The sequence below is a fragment of the Somniosus microcephalus genome, chromosome 19, assembly GCF_052327205.1.
Source record: "Somniosus microcephalus isolate GS21.2 chromosome 19, FLI_Smic_1.0, whole genome shotgun sequence".
NCBI lineage: Eukaryota > Metazoa > Chordata > Chondrichthyes > Squaliformes > Somniosidae > Somniosus > Somniosus microcephalus.
The window spans coordinates 71,794,398-71,813,024 of record NC_141005.1 but is presented as its reverse complement, the minus strand read 5'-3'; the positions used below and the strand labels follow the sequence as shown (position 1 = coordinate 71,813,024).

Below are 18,627 nucleotides of genomic sequence, written 5' to 3'. Positions count from 1 at the left end.
TAACCTATTCTTAAATGTCAGCATGATCTCTATTTCACAGACATTGATCAAAGGTGGGGAAATGGAATTGAGGTACAGATCAGCCATGATCTGACTGAATGGCGGAACAGGCTCGAGGGCTGAATTTACCCACCTTTTGCTCCATATCCCTCAAAACCCAACAAAAACCAATCTTGAAAATTTCAGTTGACCCCCAGTAACTACAGCCATTGAGGAGGGGGGGAAGAGAGAGGGGGGAGAGGGAGAGAAAAACAAAAGTTCCAGATTTCCACTACCCTTTGTATGGAAAAAAGTCCTTGCTGATTTCACTCCTGAACGGCCCAGCTCTAACTTGAAGATCGCGCTGCCGTTTGGAGCAACAGGTTCAGCGGAACATGTAACCGCCCCGAGTTTGACTTGCCTCTTTTTGCTCAGAGTGGAGTTGAGTTTCAACGTGTGTAATGCTCGGAATGGGGGGCGAAGCGGAGGAGAAGGTGCTGTCGGCTACAGTGCATTCTGCGGATGAGGTAGGCGGGTCTGGCAAAGCAAGATACGGCTCTTTGACGCAGGCAATATTCAAGTGCTGCAGGTCACTGTGGGGGGAAAAAAAAACACAAAGATTACTTTCCCCCCTCCTTTAGAACAAGCCCACCCACTGACAACACAAATCCCCAACAACAAAACATACCAAGAACCACAAATTATATCGCGATATCGGCCACTGGCTAACGTCATTCTCCAGCCCCCCCGCCCTTCACAAAACCCCGGTGCGGACTCAGGCTTTTTTTGGGGGGGGGGGAGGAAGGAAAAAAAGTGTTTTACAGGCACTACCAGCCCTCCAGTATCTTGTCCAAGTAAACAATCTGCTTGCGAGTCTGCAGCAGTGTTAGCAGGCTATTTGACCATGGGGGGCAGCATTCCAGCCCAGTCCAATGTTGAGCTCACCCAGCATTCACACAACTGAGCACTCCCCAGTAGGGGGCACTGGAGAGTGATCAGAAGCGGGAACACTGACCGGTCCAGGGTCTGGTGTCCATCAAGCACGTGGGTCATGGCCACATCCTGCCCTTGCCGAGATTACCCAATTCTCCTGGAATGAAAGCTCAGACTTTCCTGCTCTACTTGTCTCAGTACCACCAGCCTCACCCGAGAATATTACAGCAGACGAGCCGACTTCACCCGATGTTTCTGGGACTAAAAGATGACGCTCTTGCCACGTTAGACAATCCATATTTTATTTCAGAAAAATGTAAAGCAGATGAGGGCTCAATCTGGACCGAGAGGTTGGGCAGGATTTTCATTGGGCCGTGGAGGCGGGATTGGAGGCGTGTGGGGGGTTAAAATCCCCAAACCAGGGGGCACGAACCCATCCCACCCCCAACCTGCCTCCATGCCAGTTTCAAAGGAGGCGGGTACCCGACCCGCACTGGGACCCGCCTCCCCGAGGCAGGAAGGGGATTAGTGCCAATTAACTGCCCGTTAACAGGCAGATTTTAGCCGAATCCCTATTTTCATTCTTGAAGTGTGGGATTCCCGACGGCTCCAAACCACGCCAAGTTAGCGAGGCGGGCCGTCGGGCTGAAGGGGTCGAGATGTCTGGTGTTCAGGTGAGTGATGGGTGCATGAATGCAGAGGTAAGTGTGTTTGGTGTGTTTAAAGTGTTTAAAGAAGTTTTACTTACATGTACTTACCTTAACAGCCTTCCTTCCTTCAGTTCTCGGGAGTCCCTCATCTCACCGGCACAGAAAGCAGAATGGCCGCGATCTGTCAAAAATGGCAGCATTCAGCTTTCTGTTCCGGGGAGATCTCTAAATCATCCGGAGAGGAAGGAATTAACTTAGAGTACAGATTGTCAGTGTTTGACAGCTTCAAACAGCTGTCAAACGCTGACATTTCAGCTGTCAAAAGGTCTCGACAGATGAAATGTCAATCTGTGACGTCACCCGTTGCCGGGTGGCCCTTAATTGGCCTGCTGAGCCCGCTGGGCGGGCTTAACAAGGTCAATCAAGTCAAAATCACGTGAGTTGGCTACAACTCGATGGAGGTGGGACTACAACCCCGAAAGTTGTAGTCCCGCCTCTTACATGAAAATCCAGCCAGTTATCTTTCAGGAGCAAGGGACCAAACTGTTATTTGGAAAGAAAACCCGGAGTCCCAGTATCAACCAGCCTGAGAATTAAAAACACTGCTAGTTTTAAGAGGGACGAGTTCACCTCCACAAGGCAAGGGCTGCTGAAGTGACAGTGTTAATTTGGAAAAGTAGTCTGTGGCTGGCAAATCATTAATTACAGGGAGGGGGGAGGGGGAAGAGGACGGAGAGGGTTGAGGATTCTGGGGGAACCCACACCTGTATTTAGAGACCAGTATTCTATAGCAGCCAACACGGGTAATTTTGACACTTACATCCTCTTATTGGTCTGTAGAAGTAGCAATGACTTTGCTTCACTCAAATCGGTTCCATTCCCAGCGACCAGATAGGACGGAAGATAACTGGAGAGTCAAACATACATCTATTATTTGTACAACAATGCAGAGGGGTCAGAAACCCTGACATGAAAGATTCAAGACTTTTTCTAATGTTATCACCATAGGACACATGGGGCTGGAAAACAGCGACATATAAACTCCACATAAAACGATGGGCCAAGATTCTCAACATCGCAACTAGACAGCTGAACACAAGGCCTATATTAAGCATATTAACCTCTTCCCACGGGGCAGCAGGGAATGTTTGGATACCATGACAGAGAGGTTCAACTAAAATGAAGAATGCCACAGTTAACTTGGGGTCGGAGGCATTTACCTCCAAGTTTGAACAGTGTTAACTCCAAAGAACCTGGACATTTATTGCACTCCATTTACATGCATGTTTGAATCTTGTTAAAACAATACCAATCATTTACTGCGCTGACATGGTTTTGAAGACTTTATATACACACAGGGAAAATAACATCTGAATCGATAATTAAGGGGACAGATAGCATCGTCTGCAGTCACGACCGAAAGTCCAGGAGGGTGTGTTGCTAGGGTAAAGGACATCGAGGCAACTGGAGGGGAACTGGTAACGGGAGCGGAAAGATCCAGTTGTTGTGATCCATGTCGGGACCACTGACACAGGAAAGAAAAGGGAGGAGGTCCTGCTGAGGTAGTATCAGGAGCTAGGAACTAAATTAAAAAGCAGGACCTCACAGGTGGTAATCTCTGGATTACTACCCGAGTCTCGTGCTAATCACAAGGGCAAACGGATCAGAAAGCGACTGCGTGGCTGAAAGAGTGGTGTGGGGAGGAGGGGTTCCATTTGAGTCAGAAGGTTGTGGGTTCAAGTCCCACTTCAGGGACTAGAGCACATAAACCTAGGCTGACACTCCAGTGCAGTGCTGAGGGAGTGCTGCACTGTTGGAGGTGCCGTCTTTCGGATGACACGTTAAACCGAGGCCCCGTCTGCGTTCTCAGGTGGACGTAAAAGATCCCATGGCACTATTGCGAAGGAGGAGTTCTCCCCGGTGTCCTGACCAATATTTATCCCTCAATCAACATAACAAAAACAGATTATCTGGTCATTATCACATTGCTGTTTGTGGGAGCTTGCTGTGTGCAAATTGGCTGCTGCATTTCCCACATTACAACAGTGACCACACTCCAAAAGTACTTCATTGGCTGTAAAGAGCTTGGAGACGTCCGGTGGTCGTGAAAGGTGCTATATAAATGCCAGTCTTTCTTTCTTTCCTTCATGGGGTATTGGAACAGGAGGGAGCTGTACCGCTGGGACGGGCTCCACTGGAACCAGATCGGGACCACTGTCCTAGCGGAAAAGGATAAATAGGGCTGTAGATAGGACTTTAAACTAGTAAAATGGGGAGAGGGATCTGGTAGAAGTAACAGTAGCCTGAAGATAAGAGAAATAATAGATGAGCATAAAGGTCAGATCAAGGTAAGGAATAAGGGGAGCATAAAACGGTCAGATAGTTTGGAACATAGGAACAGGAGGAGGCCATTCAGCTCCTCGAGCCTGTTTCACCATTCAATGAGATCATGGCCAATCTGTAGCTTAACTCCATATCCCTCAATACCCATACCTAACAAAAATCTCTCCGTTTTTAGTTTTTCAATTGAGCCCCAGCCTCAGCATCTTTGAGGAAAAGAGTTCCAGATTTCCACTACCCTGTGTGTGAAGAAGTGCTTCCGGACATCATCTCTGAACAGCCTGGCTCTAATCTTAAGGTTCTGCCCCCTTGTTCTGGACTGTCCCCTTGTTCTGGACTGTCCCACCAGGGGAAATAGTTTCGCTCTATCTACCCGATCAAATCCTTCAATCATCGTAAACACCTCAATTAGATCAGCCCTGAATCTTCTGCACTCGAAAGTACAAACCTAGTCTGTGCAACCTGTCCTCAGACATTTAAACCTTTTAGCCCCGGATCATTCTGGTGCATCTGCGCTGCCCCCCCTCCAAGGCCGACGTGTCCTTCCTGAGGTGCGGTGCCCAGAACTGAACACAGTGCTCCAGGTGGGATCTAACCGGAGCTTTATACAACTGTAGCATCACTTCCAGCCCTTTGTATTCCAGCCCCCTTGAGGTTAACATTTGTCTTTTATGTTATTTTTTGTACCAGTTCACTAGCTTTTTACTGATTTCTGTACCTGGACCCCTAAATCTCTCTGCTCCTTCTTAGTTCCTAGCTTTTCACCATTTAGAAAATACTCGGATTAATCTTTCTTGGAATAAACGGGTCGTTTTCCGAGTGGCAGGCAGTGACTAGTGGGGTACCGCAAGGATCAGTCCTAGGACCCCAGCTGTTCACAATATATATTAATGATCTGGACGAGGGAATTGGATGTAATATCTCCAAATTTGCAGACGACACAAAGCTGGGTGGACGTGTGTGCTGTGAGGAGGATGTCGTGAAACTCCAGTATGATTTGGACAGGTTGGGTGATTGGGCAGAAACATGGCAAATGCACTATAATGTGGATAAATGCGAGGTTATCCACTTTGGTGGCAAAAACAGGAAGGCAGACTATTATTTGAATGGCAATAGATTGGGAGAAGGGGAAGTGTAAAGAGACCTGGGTGTTCTTGTGCACCAGTCGCTGAAGGTAAGCATGCAGGTGCAGCAGGCGGTTAAGAAGGCAAATGGTATGTTGGCCTTCGTGGCAAGAGGGTTCGAGTACAGGAACAAGGATGTCTTGCTGCAGTTGTACAGGGCCTTGGTGAGACCGCACCTTGAGTATTGTGTGCAGTTTTGGTCACCTTATCTGAGGAAGGACGTTCTTGCCATGGAAGGAGTGCAGCGAAGATTCACCAGGCTGATACCTGGGATGGCAGGAATGACGTATGAGGAGAGATTGTGTTGATTGGGCTTATACTCACTGGAGTTTAGAAGATTGAGAGGGGATCTCATCGAAACCTATAACATTCTGTCAGGCCTGGACAGACTAGATGCAGGAAGGATGTTTCCGATGGCCGGGGAGTCCAGAACCAGGGGTCATAGTCTAAGGATAAGGAGCAAGCCATTTAGGACTGAAATGAGGAGGAATTTCTTCACCCAGAGTGTGGTGAACCTGTGGAATTCTCTGCCAGAGGGCAGTGGAGGCCAGTTCATTAAATATATTCAAGAAGGAGCTGGATATATTTCTTACGGCTAAAGAGATCAAGGGATATGGGGAGAAGGCAGGGACAGGGTACTGAATTTGGATGATCAGCCATGATCTCATTGAATGGCCTACTCCTATCTTCTATGTTTCTGGGGTCCAAAGGGGATGGCCTCACACTTCCCCACATTGAACTCCATCTACTGCAGTTTGCTCACTGACCTAATTTATCAATGTGCCTTTGCAACTTTTGGGTCTCATCTACACTACTTGCTGCACTTCCTAACCTTAGCTGTCATACATGACCAACATTCCCGCTAAGCTGCGGTCTGGAGGTCCCGTGCAGGCCGCTCACCGGCTTTTACATGGAGGAAACCGCGCAAGCGTGAAAATTTGAATGGGCCGCGCAGCCAGAAAAAATTAGAGGGAACATTGTATACGTCAGTCTATTCCTTCATCAGTCATTTATAAATATAGTGAAGAGCCGAGGCCCAGTACAGATCCCTGGGGGGACACCACTAGTCACATCCTGCCAATTGGAGTACATACCCATTTATCCCTACTCTGTCTCCTACCTCCTAACCAAGTCCCTATCCATGTCAATAGGTTGCCTCCAATTCCATGCACTTTCATTTTTTACCAACAGCCGTTTCTTTGGAACCTTATCGAATGCCTTCGGGACGTCCGTATGAATAACATCCATAGACACTCTTATCTACCACGCTAGTACCAAGCTACAGAATGCAGGTATAAAATAACAGCGAGGGGAACGATTAATTAAAACAAATTAAATTGCCTGTACAGCAATGTGCACAGCTTCCGAAACAAAACAGGAAAACTAGAGGCAATAATTTGTAGAGAGGATCCGGATGTAGTAGGGATAACTGTAACATGGCTGCATACCGAACAGGATGGTTGGTTAAACGTTGCAGGATATAACTTATTTAGTAAAGATAGGGAAGGAAGAGGGGAGGTGGAGCAGCTGTAGTAATGAGAGGACAATGGCAGTAGAAAAAAAAAGGACCTAACTAGCATTAAGATAGAAACAATGCACACGGATTGAGATAAAGGATAAGAAGGTATCAATCACGCTAATAGGGGTATAACTACAGACCACCAAATAACGGAAGGGAAGTGGAGGGAGAAATATGTAGACAAATCTATGAAATGAGTAAGAGACAGAGAATAATAATGGGAGACTTCAGCTACCCTGAAATAAACTGGCAAGAGGTAGTGAAAGGGGAAAAAGGAATGGAGTTTTTAAAAACAGTGTGTACGGGACTCCTTTCTTACCCAGTATGCATGAAGCCCAAGAGAGCAATCACTGCTGGATCTAGCAATGGGAAATGAACCAGAACAGATAAAGAGAAGTGAGTGTAAGGGAGCATCTAGGCAACAGCAATCACAGCATAATAAAGGTTTAAGGTAATGATTGAGAGAGACATCAGCCCAAGACAAAGACCAAAAGTAATAGATTGGAATTATAAAGGGATGAGAATGGAATTAGGGAAAATAAACTGAAAAAAAATATTGACAGAGATAGAACAGCAGTGGGAAATATTTAAAATGGTGATCAAGAGAGTTCAGGAGAAAATATATTCCTCTAAAAAACAAGAACAAACTAGCCAATAATGAAACACCATGGATGAATTAAGAGATATGGGTAACATGGAAACTAAAGAAAAGGGCATGCACTAAGACAGACAATAAAAGGAGGATGACAGAAGGGAATACAAAGAAATCAAAAAACAATTAGGAAAGCAAAGTGAAACTACAAAGTTAAATTATCAAGGAATATAAAGTGTGACGTATTCTACAGACACATAAATAACAAAGGAAAATTCAAAGAGGGATAGGGCCACTGAGGAATGCACAAGATAAACTCACAGGTAATGACAGAGCCATTAAAATGGCAGAAATATTCAATAATTGCAGCATTTACCAGGGAGACTAACAAGGTGGATTAGAAGAGATCAAGAAGGATACCAAGACATTGAAGATAGAAAGGAAGGAAATAGTTGGTAAACTAGACAAACTTAAAGAGGATAAAACCCCTGGTTTGGATGGATTGCATTCACGCGTATCAAAAAGGTAGAGGAAAACAGAGGCATTATTACATATAGAGTCATAGAGTAATACAGCACGGATAGAGGCCCTTCGGCCCATCGTGTCCGCGCCGGCCATCAAGCCCTGTCTAATCTAATCCCATATTCCAGCATTTGGCCCGTAGCCTTGTATGCTATGGCATTTCAAGTGCTCATCCAAATGCTTCTTAAATGTTGTGAGGGTTTCTGCCTCCACAACCCTTTCAGGCAGTGAGTTCCAGACTCCAACCACCCTCTGGGTGAAAAAGTTCTCTCAAATCCCCTCTAAACCTCCCGCCCTTTACCTTGAATCTATGCCCCCTAGTTATTGACCCTTCTACTAAGGGAAAAAGCTCCTCAGCATCCATCCTATCTATGCCCCTCATAATTTTGTACACCTCAATCATGCCCCCCCTCAGCCTCCTCTGCTCCAAGGAAAACAAACCCAATCTGCCCAGTCTCTCTTCATAGCTGAAGCGCTCCAGCCCTGGTAACATCCTGGTGAACCTCCTCTGCACCCTCTCTAACGCGATCACATCCTTCCTAGTGTGGCGACCAGAACTGCACACAGTATTCCAGCTGTGGCCTAACCAGTGTTTTATACAGCTCCATCATAACCTCCTTGCTCTTATATTCTATGCCTCGGCTAATGAAGGCAAGTATCCCATATGCCTTTTTTACCACCTTATCCACCTGTTCCGCCGCCTTCAGGGATCTGTGTACTTGCACACCCAGATCCCTCTGACCCTCCGTCTTGCCTAGGGTCTTTCCATTCATTGTGTATTCCCTTGCCTTGTTAGTCCCCCCAAAGTGCATCACCTCGCACTTTTCCGGGTTAAATTCCATTTGCCACTGTTCCGCCCATCTGACCAACCCATCTATATCGTCCTGCAGACTGAGGCTACCCTCCTCGCTATTTACCACCCTACCAATTTTTGTATCATCCGCGAACTTACTGATCATACCTTTTACATTCATATCCAAGTCATTAATGTAGACCACAAACAGCAAGGGACCCAGCACCAATCCCTGTGGTACCCCACTGGCCACAGGCTTCCAGTCACAAAAACAACCTTCGACCATCACCCTCTGCCTTCTGCCACTAAGCCAGTTTTGTATCCAATGTGCCAAGGCACCCTGGATTCCATGGGCTCTTACCTTCTTGACCAGTCTCCTGTGCGGGACTTTATCGAAGGCCTTACTGAAATCCATGTATACCACATCCACTGCGTTACCCTCATCCACACACCTAGTCACCCCCTCAAAAAATTCAATCAAATTAGTCAGACATGATCTTCCCTTGACAAAGCCATGTTGACTATCCCTGATTAATCCTTGCCTCTCCAAGTGGAGACAAATTTTGTCCCTCAGAATTTTTTCCAATAATTTTCCTACCACTGATGTTAGGCTCACTGGCCTGTAGTTCCCCGGTTTTTCCCTACTACCCTTCTTGAATAATGGTACTACATTAGCGGTTCTCCAGTCCTCTGGCACATCCCCTGTGGCCAGAGAGGTCCTGAATATATGTGTTAGAGCCCCCGCAATCTCTTCCTTTGCTTCACACAGCAGCCTGGGATACATTTCATCCGGGCCTGGGGATTTATCCATTTTTAGGCCAGCTAAAACCGCCAATACCTCCTCCCTCTCGATGTTAATATGTTCGAGCATATCACAGTCCCCCCGCCCTATTTCTATGTCTACATCGTCCTTCTCCATAGTGAAAACAGATGCAAAAAATTCATTTAGAACCCCTCCTACATCTTCCGGCTCCACACACAGATTGCCACTTTTGTCCCTAATGGGCCCTATTTTCTCCCTAGTTATCCTCTTACCCTTAATATACTTATATAAAACATCTTTGGATTTTCCTTTATTTTGCTCGCCAGTGTTATTTCATGGCCCCTCCTTGATCTCCTAATTTCTTTTTTTAAGTATCCCCCTGCACTTTTTGTACTCCTCTAGGGCTTCCTCTGTCTTTAGCCTTTTGTATCTACCAAAAGCCCTCCTTTTTTTCCTAATCCATTCTCGTATATCCCCTGACATCCAAGGTTCCCTGTGGTTTTTGGAACCACTCTTGACCTTTACGGGAACATGTTGCCATTGTATGATCTCAATCTCCCTTCTGAAAGCCTCCCATTGCTCCGATGCGGATTTTCCTACAAGTAGCTGATCCCAGTCCATTTTGGCCAGATCCTGCCTTATCCTATTAAAATCGGCCTTCCCCCAATTTAGAACCTTTATTTCCGGCCCATCCTTGTCCTTTTCCATGACCACCTTAAATCTTACCATATTATGGTCACTATCACCAAAGTGCTCACCTACTAGCACTTTTTCCACTTGGCCGGCCACATTCCCTAGAATTAGGTCCAGTACCGCCCCCTCTCTTGTAGGACTATATATAAATCCATTAGAAAAGGGAATAGTGCTAGAGGACAGCTAATATTATTCCTATATTTAAAAAAAGGGAGATAGAGCAAATACAGGGAACTATAGACTAATTTGCTTAACATCGGTGGTAGGAAAGATTTTGGAATGTTTACTAAAAGATGTAATAGAAAAACATCTGGAAACCGAAAATAATAGTCAGCACAGATTTCAAAAGGCAAGGTCATTCTTGACCAACCTTATTGAATTCTTTGAAGTAACAGGGTAAACAAGGGTAATGCAGTTGATGTAATATACATGGGCTTTCAAAAGACCTTCGATAAAGTATTCGAAGTAGTCTCATGAACAAGGTCAGAGCATGTGAAGTCAGGGGACAAGTAACAGAATGGAACAGGGAGCAGGGATTAAAGGTAGTTGCTCAGACTGGCAAAAGGTGGGAAGCGGTGTTCCACAGAGATTGGTCCTGGAATCACTGTTATTCACCATTTACATAAACGATTTGGACTCGAGAATCAGAAGCACAATTTCAAAATTTGCGGTTGACACCGACTGAATTGGGAGGTGTAGTTAATACGGAGTAAGACGATGAAAAAATACACGATGTTAACAAATTTGCAGAATGGGCATGTAAATGGCAAATTAATTTCAAGAGACTCAAGTGTGAGGTGCGTTTTGGTAGGAGGAATAAGGAGGCTGTATACTCCTTGGAAACTAAGAGCCTAAATGGGGTAGAGGCACAAAGGCATCTAGGAGGTACAGATTAACAAATCATTAAAAGAGTAACGCAGGTTACAAAGTCATTAAAAAAATGCAAACGAAGCACGGGTTCATTACTAGAGGAATAGAATTCAAAAGCAAAGAAGTTATGTTAAACCTCTATAGAACCTTGATTAGATCACACAGAGTACAATGCACAGTTCTGGTCTCCATATTACAAAAAGGATATAGAAGCGCTGGAAAAGGTACAAAAAAAGGTTTACAAGGACGATACCAGAACTAAGAGGGCATAACTATCAGGAAACACTGAACAGGCTGGGGCTCTTTTCTCTAGAAAGGAGGAGACTGAAAGGTGATCGGATAAAACTCTTTAAAATTATGATGGGGTTCAATAAAGAGATGCTTTCACTGGAGTGAAGAGTCCAAAACTAGGGGCCATAAATACAAGAGAGTCACGAATAAATCCGATACGGAATTCAGGAGAAACTTCTTCACTTTAGAGAGAGTGGTGAGAATGTAGAACTCGCTACCACAACAACTGCATTTCATACAGTGCCTTCAATGTAGTAAAATATTCCAAGGCGCTTCACAGGAGTGTTATCAAATAAATTCGACACCAAGACACGTAAGGAGATATTATGAAAAGTGACCAAAAGCTTGGTCAAATATGCAGATTTTAAAGGAGAGTCTTAAAGGAGGAGAGAGGTGGAGAGGTTGAGAGAGGGAATTTCAGAGCGCAAGGCCTACGCAGCTGAAGGCATGGCTGCCAATGGTGGAGCGATGAAAATCGGGGATGCGCAAGAGGCCAGACTTGGAGGAGCGCAGAGATCTGGGAGTTGTAGGGCTGCAGGAGGTTAGAGATAGGGAGGGGCAAAGCCATGTTGGGATTTCAAAACGAGGATGAGAATTTTAAAATTGAGGCATTGCCGGACCAGGGGCTAATGTAGGTCAGCGAACATTAGGGTGAATAGGACACGGTGCGAGTTAGGATACAGCCAGCGGAGTTTTGGATGAGCTCAAGCTTACGGAGGGTGCAAAGTGGGAGGCCGGCAGGAGAGCCGTGGAATAGTCGAGTCTAGAAGTAACAAAGGCATAAATAAGGGTTTCAGAAGCAAATGAGCTGAGGCAGGGGCGGAGACGGGCGATATTACAGGTGGAAGTAGGCAGTCTTGGTGATGGAAAGGATCTGGGGTCAGAAGCTCAGCTCAGGATCAAATAGGACACCGAGGTTGCCAACAGTCTGGTTCAGCCTCAGAGACTAGGGAGATGGATTGAGTCGGTGGCTCGGGAACGGAGTTTGTGTCGAGAACCAAAGACAATGGTGTTGGTCATTCCAATATTTAAATCGGAGGAAATTTCTGCTCATCCAATACTAGATGTCAGACAAGCAGTGTGACAAATCAAAGGCAGTGGAGGGATTGAGAGGTGGTAGTGAAATAGAGCTGAGTGTTGTGGGGGGACTTGACGTGTTTTGGGATGATATCGCCAAGGGGCAGCATGTAGTTGAGAACTAGGACGGGGGTGGGGGTCAAGGATAGATCTTACCACATGGAATAATTGAAGCGAATAGCAGATGCATTTAAGGGCAAGCTAGATAAGGACGAGGGATAAAGGATTAGAAGGATGTTGATAGGGTGAGATGAAGTAAGGCAGGAAACTAGTGCAAAGCATAAACACCGGCTTAGCTTGGTTGGGCCGAATGGCCGGTTTCTGTGCAGTAATTTTTGTGTAATTCTATAACATTTTAATACAATAATCAGAAACAATACTTTCATGGGTGTAGGCTAACTACAGGCGAGTTGGGACGTAGGGTAATTGTAGGCCCGATCCTGCCTTTACACCTAACCCACAAACACTAATTACTGAATAGAAACCAGTGGCAGCCTGGCTGGTTTTAAAACCGAGCTCCTTGATGGATCAGGGATAAACATGGGACAACCCAGAGCTTTAAAAACCAGGATGGTTCGGTGTTCGATCTTTGGCCTGTGCAAATGGTGGCAGTATCAAAATAGGCTTCAGCAACCTAGGCTTGAAAGGGGAGAGGGAAGGAAATCAGTCAGGTCTCCCACTTCCAATCGCAACCCAGTGACCGCTACCGGAAGCGCATGCATTGTTGAGGAAACTAGAACTCAGCTGCGATGGCACCAGTCAGGCAACAGCCTTACATGTGAAGTATGCCAATTTTTGGGTGAAACACTGGGTGGGGTTGCCATTGGCAGTGCCTGTGGAACCGGAACCGCAACCCCAGGTTACCACCTTCAGGACAGGAAGAATAATCGGCGAAAACTGGAGGAGTTAAGAAAATGCACAACAAAAGTTCCAGACTGTGAAAGACTCATGGGCAAGCAGCGGGTTATGATGATCTGGACTCCACTGCCTGAACGGGTGGTGGAAGCAGATTCAATAGTAACTTTCAAAAGGGAATTGGATGCATACTTGAAGAGGAAACATTTCCAGGGTTATGGGGGAAAGAGCAGGGGGGTGGAACTAATTGGAGAACTCTTTCAAAGAGCTGGCACAGGTACGATGGGCCGAATGGCCTCCTACTGTGCTGTAAGATTCTAGTATTATTGACCAGTACTTGCCCCTTTAAAATAACCTTCCTCTCTGAAGTGCACCCAATATAATATAAAGCATGCGGCACTAACCTGGGACAGCTTCCCAAGCTGCTCCTCCTGCAGTTGTTCGAAGGGCTGATGTTGAATGTTGACACACAAGGAGATGGACTGCGCGGATTCCACCACGACACTACTCCGCCCAAGGTATAGGGCAACGACCAAAAGGATTTTTCTGAAGGAACTGGGGGAATGAGTCTTTTTAAACCCTCTCCGAACTGAGTCAAGAATGGCCGCTGGGCATTAGGGACTCTACCGAAATGGCGCTGCCTTGTCCAGAGCCTGTAACAGGCCGGGGATGAAAGTGCTAGCACAGTGTGCAACCCAAACCTAGAACGAGTGCAAGGGCACCTCCCAGTCCTGATGGGTGAAGCAGGCGGCCAAAAGGTCTTGCCAAAGCTGGCCTGGCATTGGGAAACCATCCAAGAGTCTTGGCTCGAGTGCGGAGGAATGATCGATAAATCTGTCCTTTCAGACACACAGCGCTGATCAACTATTTCACTGCCATCAGCGAGAAAAGAAATCAGTGAAGCCAGGTCGAGAGGAGGCGAAACGGGGAAAACGGGAGTAACGAAATGCACCGACTGCGTACAATTACTTGGAAAGGGCCAGTGCTGATCTTTTCCATAAAATCGAGCAAGAGGTTTCACACTGATGGACTGATCTTTACTTGGGGTCCGTAGGTGACAGAGAGAGTCCCAGGAGGCTGTTTGTTCAGTATTGAAGCAAAACTGTAGGTCCATAAATTTTGGGGATTGAAACCTACTACACATGCCCATAGCTATAATAAGCTCGGATGTTCTAGAGAATTCCTGCTGCATTTCTACACACTTGGAAAACACGCCCAGACCATTGGCAATGGTGGACAAGTGCTCCAACAGCACAGGCTGTCTGCGCAGTTTACTATGTGCTAAATCATTAACTGGTAGAAGAGGCAGATTCTTTGGTTTTATTTCTTCCATCTGTTGGGCCTTAAGATCCAAGTCAGAAATGACACAGTTACTCTCTCTGCTGCAACAATCCCCACTCGCTAAAGTCCTGTTCACCCAGAACTTCTCCAGTTTGGGGAAATTCTGAGTACAATTTGATAAAAGCACTGCGTGGTTTAATTTCCTCATCTTTAACCTGACACACTCCTTTCTCCTACTTGTACTTCTCAGCGCTTTCCTCTTGGCAGAACAAATAGCTGCTTCCTCAGGCACTGGTACGGTTCCAAATTCTCCAATCATGTCCGTTCTGTCCATAACCATTTGATTACGTCCATCTTCCACACCGCTCGTCTCCTGGTCTCTGCACTGAACACGCACATAGTTTATAAACGGCACTGGCACAGATTCCAACTCAGTGTTACTGGAATCAACAGCTCTGTGTCCATTATCCTCACAACACATTGCATCATTTTCATTGTAGGCACAGACATTGCCCCCTTTAGATGTCAGTGACTCAGATTGCTCGTTTCGGAAGGTGTTGATACCAGAGATTTCATCTGATATCTTGCTTTCCACTACGCCTTTAATCCCCTCTCGGATTGCATTTCTGGCCACTGTTGGCTCATCTTCTGCAGTATCATTGGTCGGTGCTGTTAGCTCACCTTCTGCAGCATCATTGGTCGGTGCTGTTAGCTCACCTTCTGCAGTGTCATTGGTTGCTGCTGCTGTTAGCTCACCTTCTGCAGCGTCATTGGTCAGTGCTGTTAGCTCACCTTCTGCAGTGTCATTGGTTGCTGCTGCTGTTAGCTCACCTTCTGCAGTATCATTGGTTGCTGCTGTTACCTCACCTTCTACAGTATCATTGGTTGCTGCGGTTAGCTCACCTTCTGCAGCGTCATTGGTCAACGCTGTCGTTACCTCACCTTCTGCAGTATCATTGGTTGGTGCTGTTAGCTCACCTTCTGCAGCCATCGCCATGATTGCTATATCTGGATGTGGCTTCATCAACCTATTCTCTTCAAGTATGCTGCTAGTCATCACACCCTCTACAGGAACTTCTCTGACATTCTCATCCTCTATGGGTGCCAAAGACCCTGGAGAAAACTCAACCAACTCATTCGCTGAAAACACCCGACTGGTTGTTATACTATGGGAAGGCACTGCTTTAGCTGGCCCATCAATGGCGGACATCTCCTTGGTTATAGTACCTGGAGATAAAACAAACAATCCATTCTCTGCAAGCTTCCCTTTGGATGTTGCAACTTCTAAAGGCTTTGCTTTGTCGGCCTCATCCTCTGCAGTCAATTCAATGACTACTATATCTGTGGGTATATCAACTAACTCCCCGTCTGCTAGAACCTCGCATGTCACACTCTCAGCTGTTGTTTCAACTTCTGCAACTGCCTCACCAGCCAGCTGTTCCTCGGCAAGTGGACTACCGGTTGTCACACCTACTTCCACGGCCAGCTCAACTGCTGTATAAACCTCCACGGCAGCAGCAGTAGCATCTGTGGGTATGTCAGACAACTCATTCTCTGTTAGTCCTCTATTAGCCACCACATCTTCAGTTGGCACTTCCGTGGTCAGCTCATCTTCTGCAGAAACTTCCATGGCGGCAGCAGTAGCAACTGTAGGTACGTCAGCCAACTCATTCTCTCCAAGAATTACTTTGGGCATCACCTTTTCTACAGGATCCTCACTGGGCAGTCCACTCACTGCAGACATCTCCATGGTTGTATTTGGAGGGACCTCACTGGGCAGCCCACTCTCTGCCGACATCTCCACAGTTGTATTTGGAGGGACCTCATTGGGCAGCCCAATCACTGCAGACATCTCCATGGTTGTGCCTGGAAGGACCTCAGGAAGAATGCATTTGACCGCAACTCCTAAAGGTATTGTTTTGGTCATATCTTCTGCAATCAATTGACTAGGTGTTGTATATGTGGGTACAGTCAACTTGTGCTCTGCTAGAAACTCCAAGGGCACAAATTCTGCAGTTGTTTCTTCCCCTGCAAGTACCTCAGTGGCCAGCTGATTCTCAGCAAGTGTCCCACTGGTTAGCACATCTTCAACAGACACAGCTGTGGTCACCTCCACTGCAGCTATGTCCATGGCTTCTGTAGTATCTGAAGGTACCTCAGTCAATGCGTCCTGAACAGCCCCATTGGTTATTGTAACTTTGAACAGCATTGCTTTGGCCACCTCATCCTCTGCAGTCAACTCACTGGGTGCTGTATCTATTGGTACATCAGCCAACTGGTCCTCTCCTAGATTAGCACAAGCCACACATTCTCTAACCATTTCACCTAATATCTCACAAGCCAACTGACTCTCCGCAAGAGCATCTGTGGCCACCTCACCTTCCACAGGCAACTCAACAGTGGCTTTAGCTGAAGGTATCTCAGCCAACACATTCTCTGCAAATGTCATAAGGGTTGCTGCACCTTCTACAGGCACTTCATTAGCCACCTCATTCTCTGCAAGCAAGTGTCTGGTTGCAGTAGCAGCTGAAGGAATCTGGTCAGGCACATCACCAGTCACTGCATCTTCTAAAGGCACTTCTTGAATGAACTCAATCTCTGCAGGCTTCTCAGTGGCTGCTGCATAGAGAGGTACCATAATCAATTCATTTTCTGCAAGTGCCTCACCAGTACTCTGGCCTTCCACACGCAGCCCTGTGGCCTTCTCTACCTCAATGTGCTGCACAGGTGGGGCAGGAAGCTTTACTTCACATTTTGGAACTTTCCTACCCATGTTTTCTTCAGATATGTCACCGCTCGCTCCGTTTTCTGTATACATTTCATTGGCCAGTACAGAAAACAAACCGTCACTGCTGGCTGACTGTTTCACACTGCTACACAGAAGATAACTGCACTTTGTTTCACAGTGATGTACATTAGCAGCGGGGACTCCTCTCTCGCAGTTATCCATTACAGTGGGCACCTCTGCTCCCTCATACCCAGTTACTGATGGGGCAGTACCACAGCTCGAGTCATCTCCACCTGCCAACAAAAAGACAGAAAGAAAGTTAGTTAACTCCACTCTGTTCAGCACAGGGGAATGTTACAAATATAGATGAAATCTTTCTACCCAGTTCTCCCCACCACAATCCTAGTCAACTTCGGCAACACCTCCGAAACCAGCGACCTCCACCAAGGACAAGGCAGCAGGCACATGGGAACACCACCATGTCCAAGTCGCACACCATCCTGACTTGGAAGTATCTTGCCGTTCCATTATCGTTGCTGGGTCAAAATCCTGGAACGCCCCCAACAGCACTGTGGGAGTACCTTCATCACACGGACTGCAGCGGTTCAAGAAGATGGCTCACCACCACCTTCTCAAGGGCAACTAGGGATGGGCAATAAATGCTGGCCTTGCCAGCGACAGCCACACCCCATGAATGAATAAAACACTTCATGGTTCGACCAATGAACAAACCATCAACTTGAGGATGCTCAAAATGAACCACCCAGAAAAAGAACAGGAGTGGCCGATTTCTGTTGCACCCTGAAACCCCAAATTACTTCATCTCAATATAATGGCTTCTCTACAAATCTCAGAAGTTTCAATGTCTGCCCTTAAGTTTGAAATTGAAACCACAGTTTAGCAATCTAGTACAGTTTTACAAAGGCCAGAATGAGACATTTCTCGTGGTATTTTCTGCTAAAGTTAACTTTGACTAGCAGATAAACTAAAAAAAAGTGAAACAAAAATGCAAACTAGGATATTGGATTCTTACAACACATTTACAACCACAGCTCGAACAGCATTTTAAAAACCTAGGCGGACAATAAAAACTGATCAGATAATAAGAATGAAGAGGAAAAATTTGCAGGACTATGGGGAAAGAGCATGGGGTGTGGGACTAATTGGAGCTCTTACAAAGAGCCGGCACAGGCACGATGGGCCAAATGGCCACCTCCTTTGCTGTGAGATTCTATGAACAAGGTCGTGAATACTGGTTTGCCTCATGGGAGGCAATAAAACTTCATAGCTTATATTCGAAAAGGGATTCCTTGGCCAGGAAGTACTTGATCTTGATGGGTGGACCACACCAGCTCACTCATCATTCCCTCGGACCACACCAGCTCACTCATCATTCCCTCCTTCACTTTGGATTTATTTCAAAAAAAATAGGCGGAACAGACAAGTTTGCAAAACACTTCTCTCTCTCTCTCATCAAAAAAATGTTGGATCACAATAGAAATCTCTGGCCTCAGTCTCACGTCCTTGTTAAAGGCATAGGCGTGCAATTACAATGCAGGAACACCCAAACCTGGGAAAAACTATAAATATTACACGTCACAAGTATGAAAACAGAGA

General features: G+C 46.2%; 1 protein-coding gene across 1 annotated transcript in view; it reads right to left on the bottom strand.

Annotated features, from left to right (window-relative positions):
- Nucleotides 1-18,627, bottom strand: part of LOC147104618 (uncharacterized) — a 48,942-nt gene that overhangs the window by 15,934 nt on the left and 14,381 nt on the right. Inside the window, exons 4-6 of the mRNA XM_085962017.1 lie at nt 13,406-17,303; nt 2,383-2,469; nt 401-572 (exon numbers count right to left, since the gene is read on the bottom strand). Of these exons, the coding sequence (XP_085818143.1) occupies nt 401-572; nt 2,383-2,469; nt 13,406-17,303 (4,157 nt within the window). The remainder of the gene's footprint in view (nt 1-400; nt 573-2,382; nt 2,470-13,405; nt 17,304-18,627) is intronic.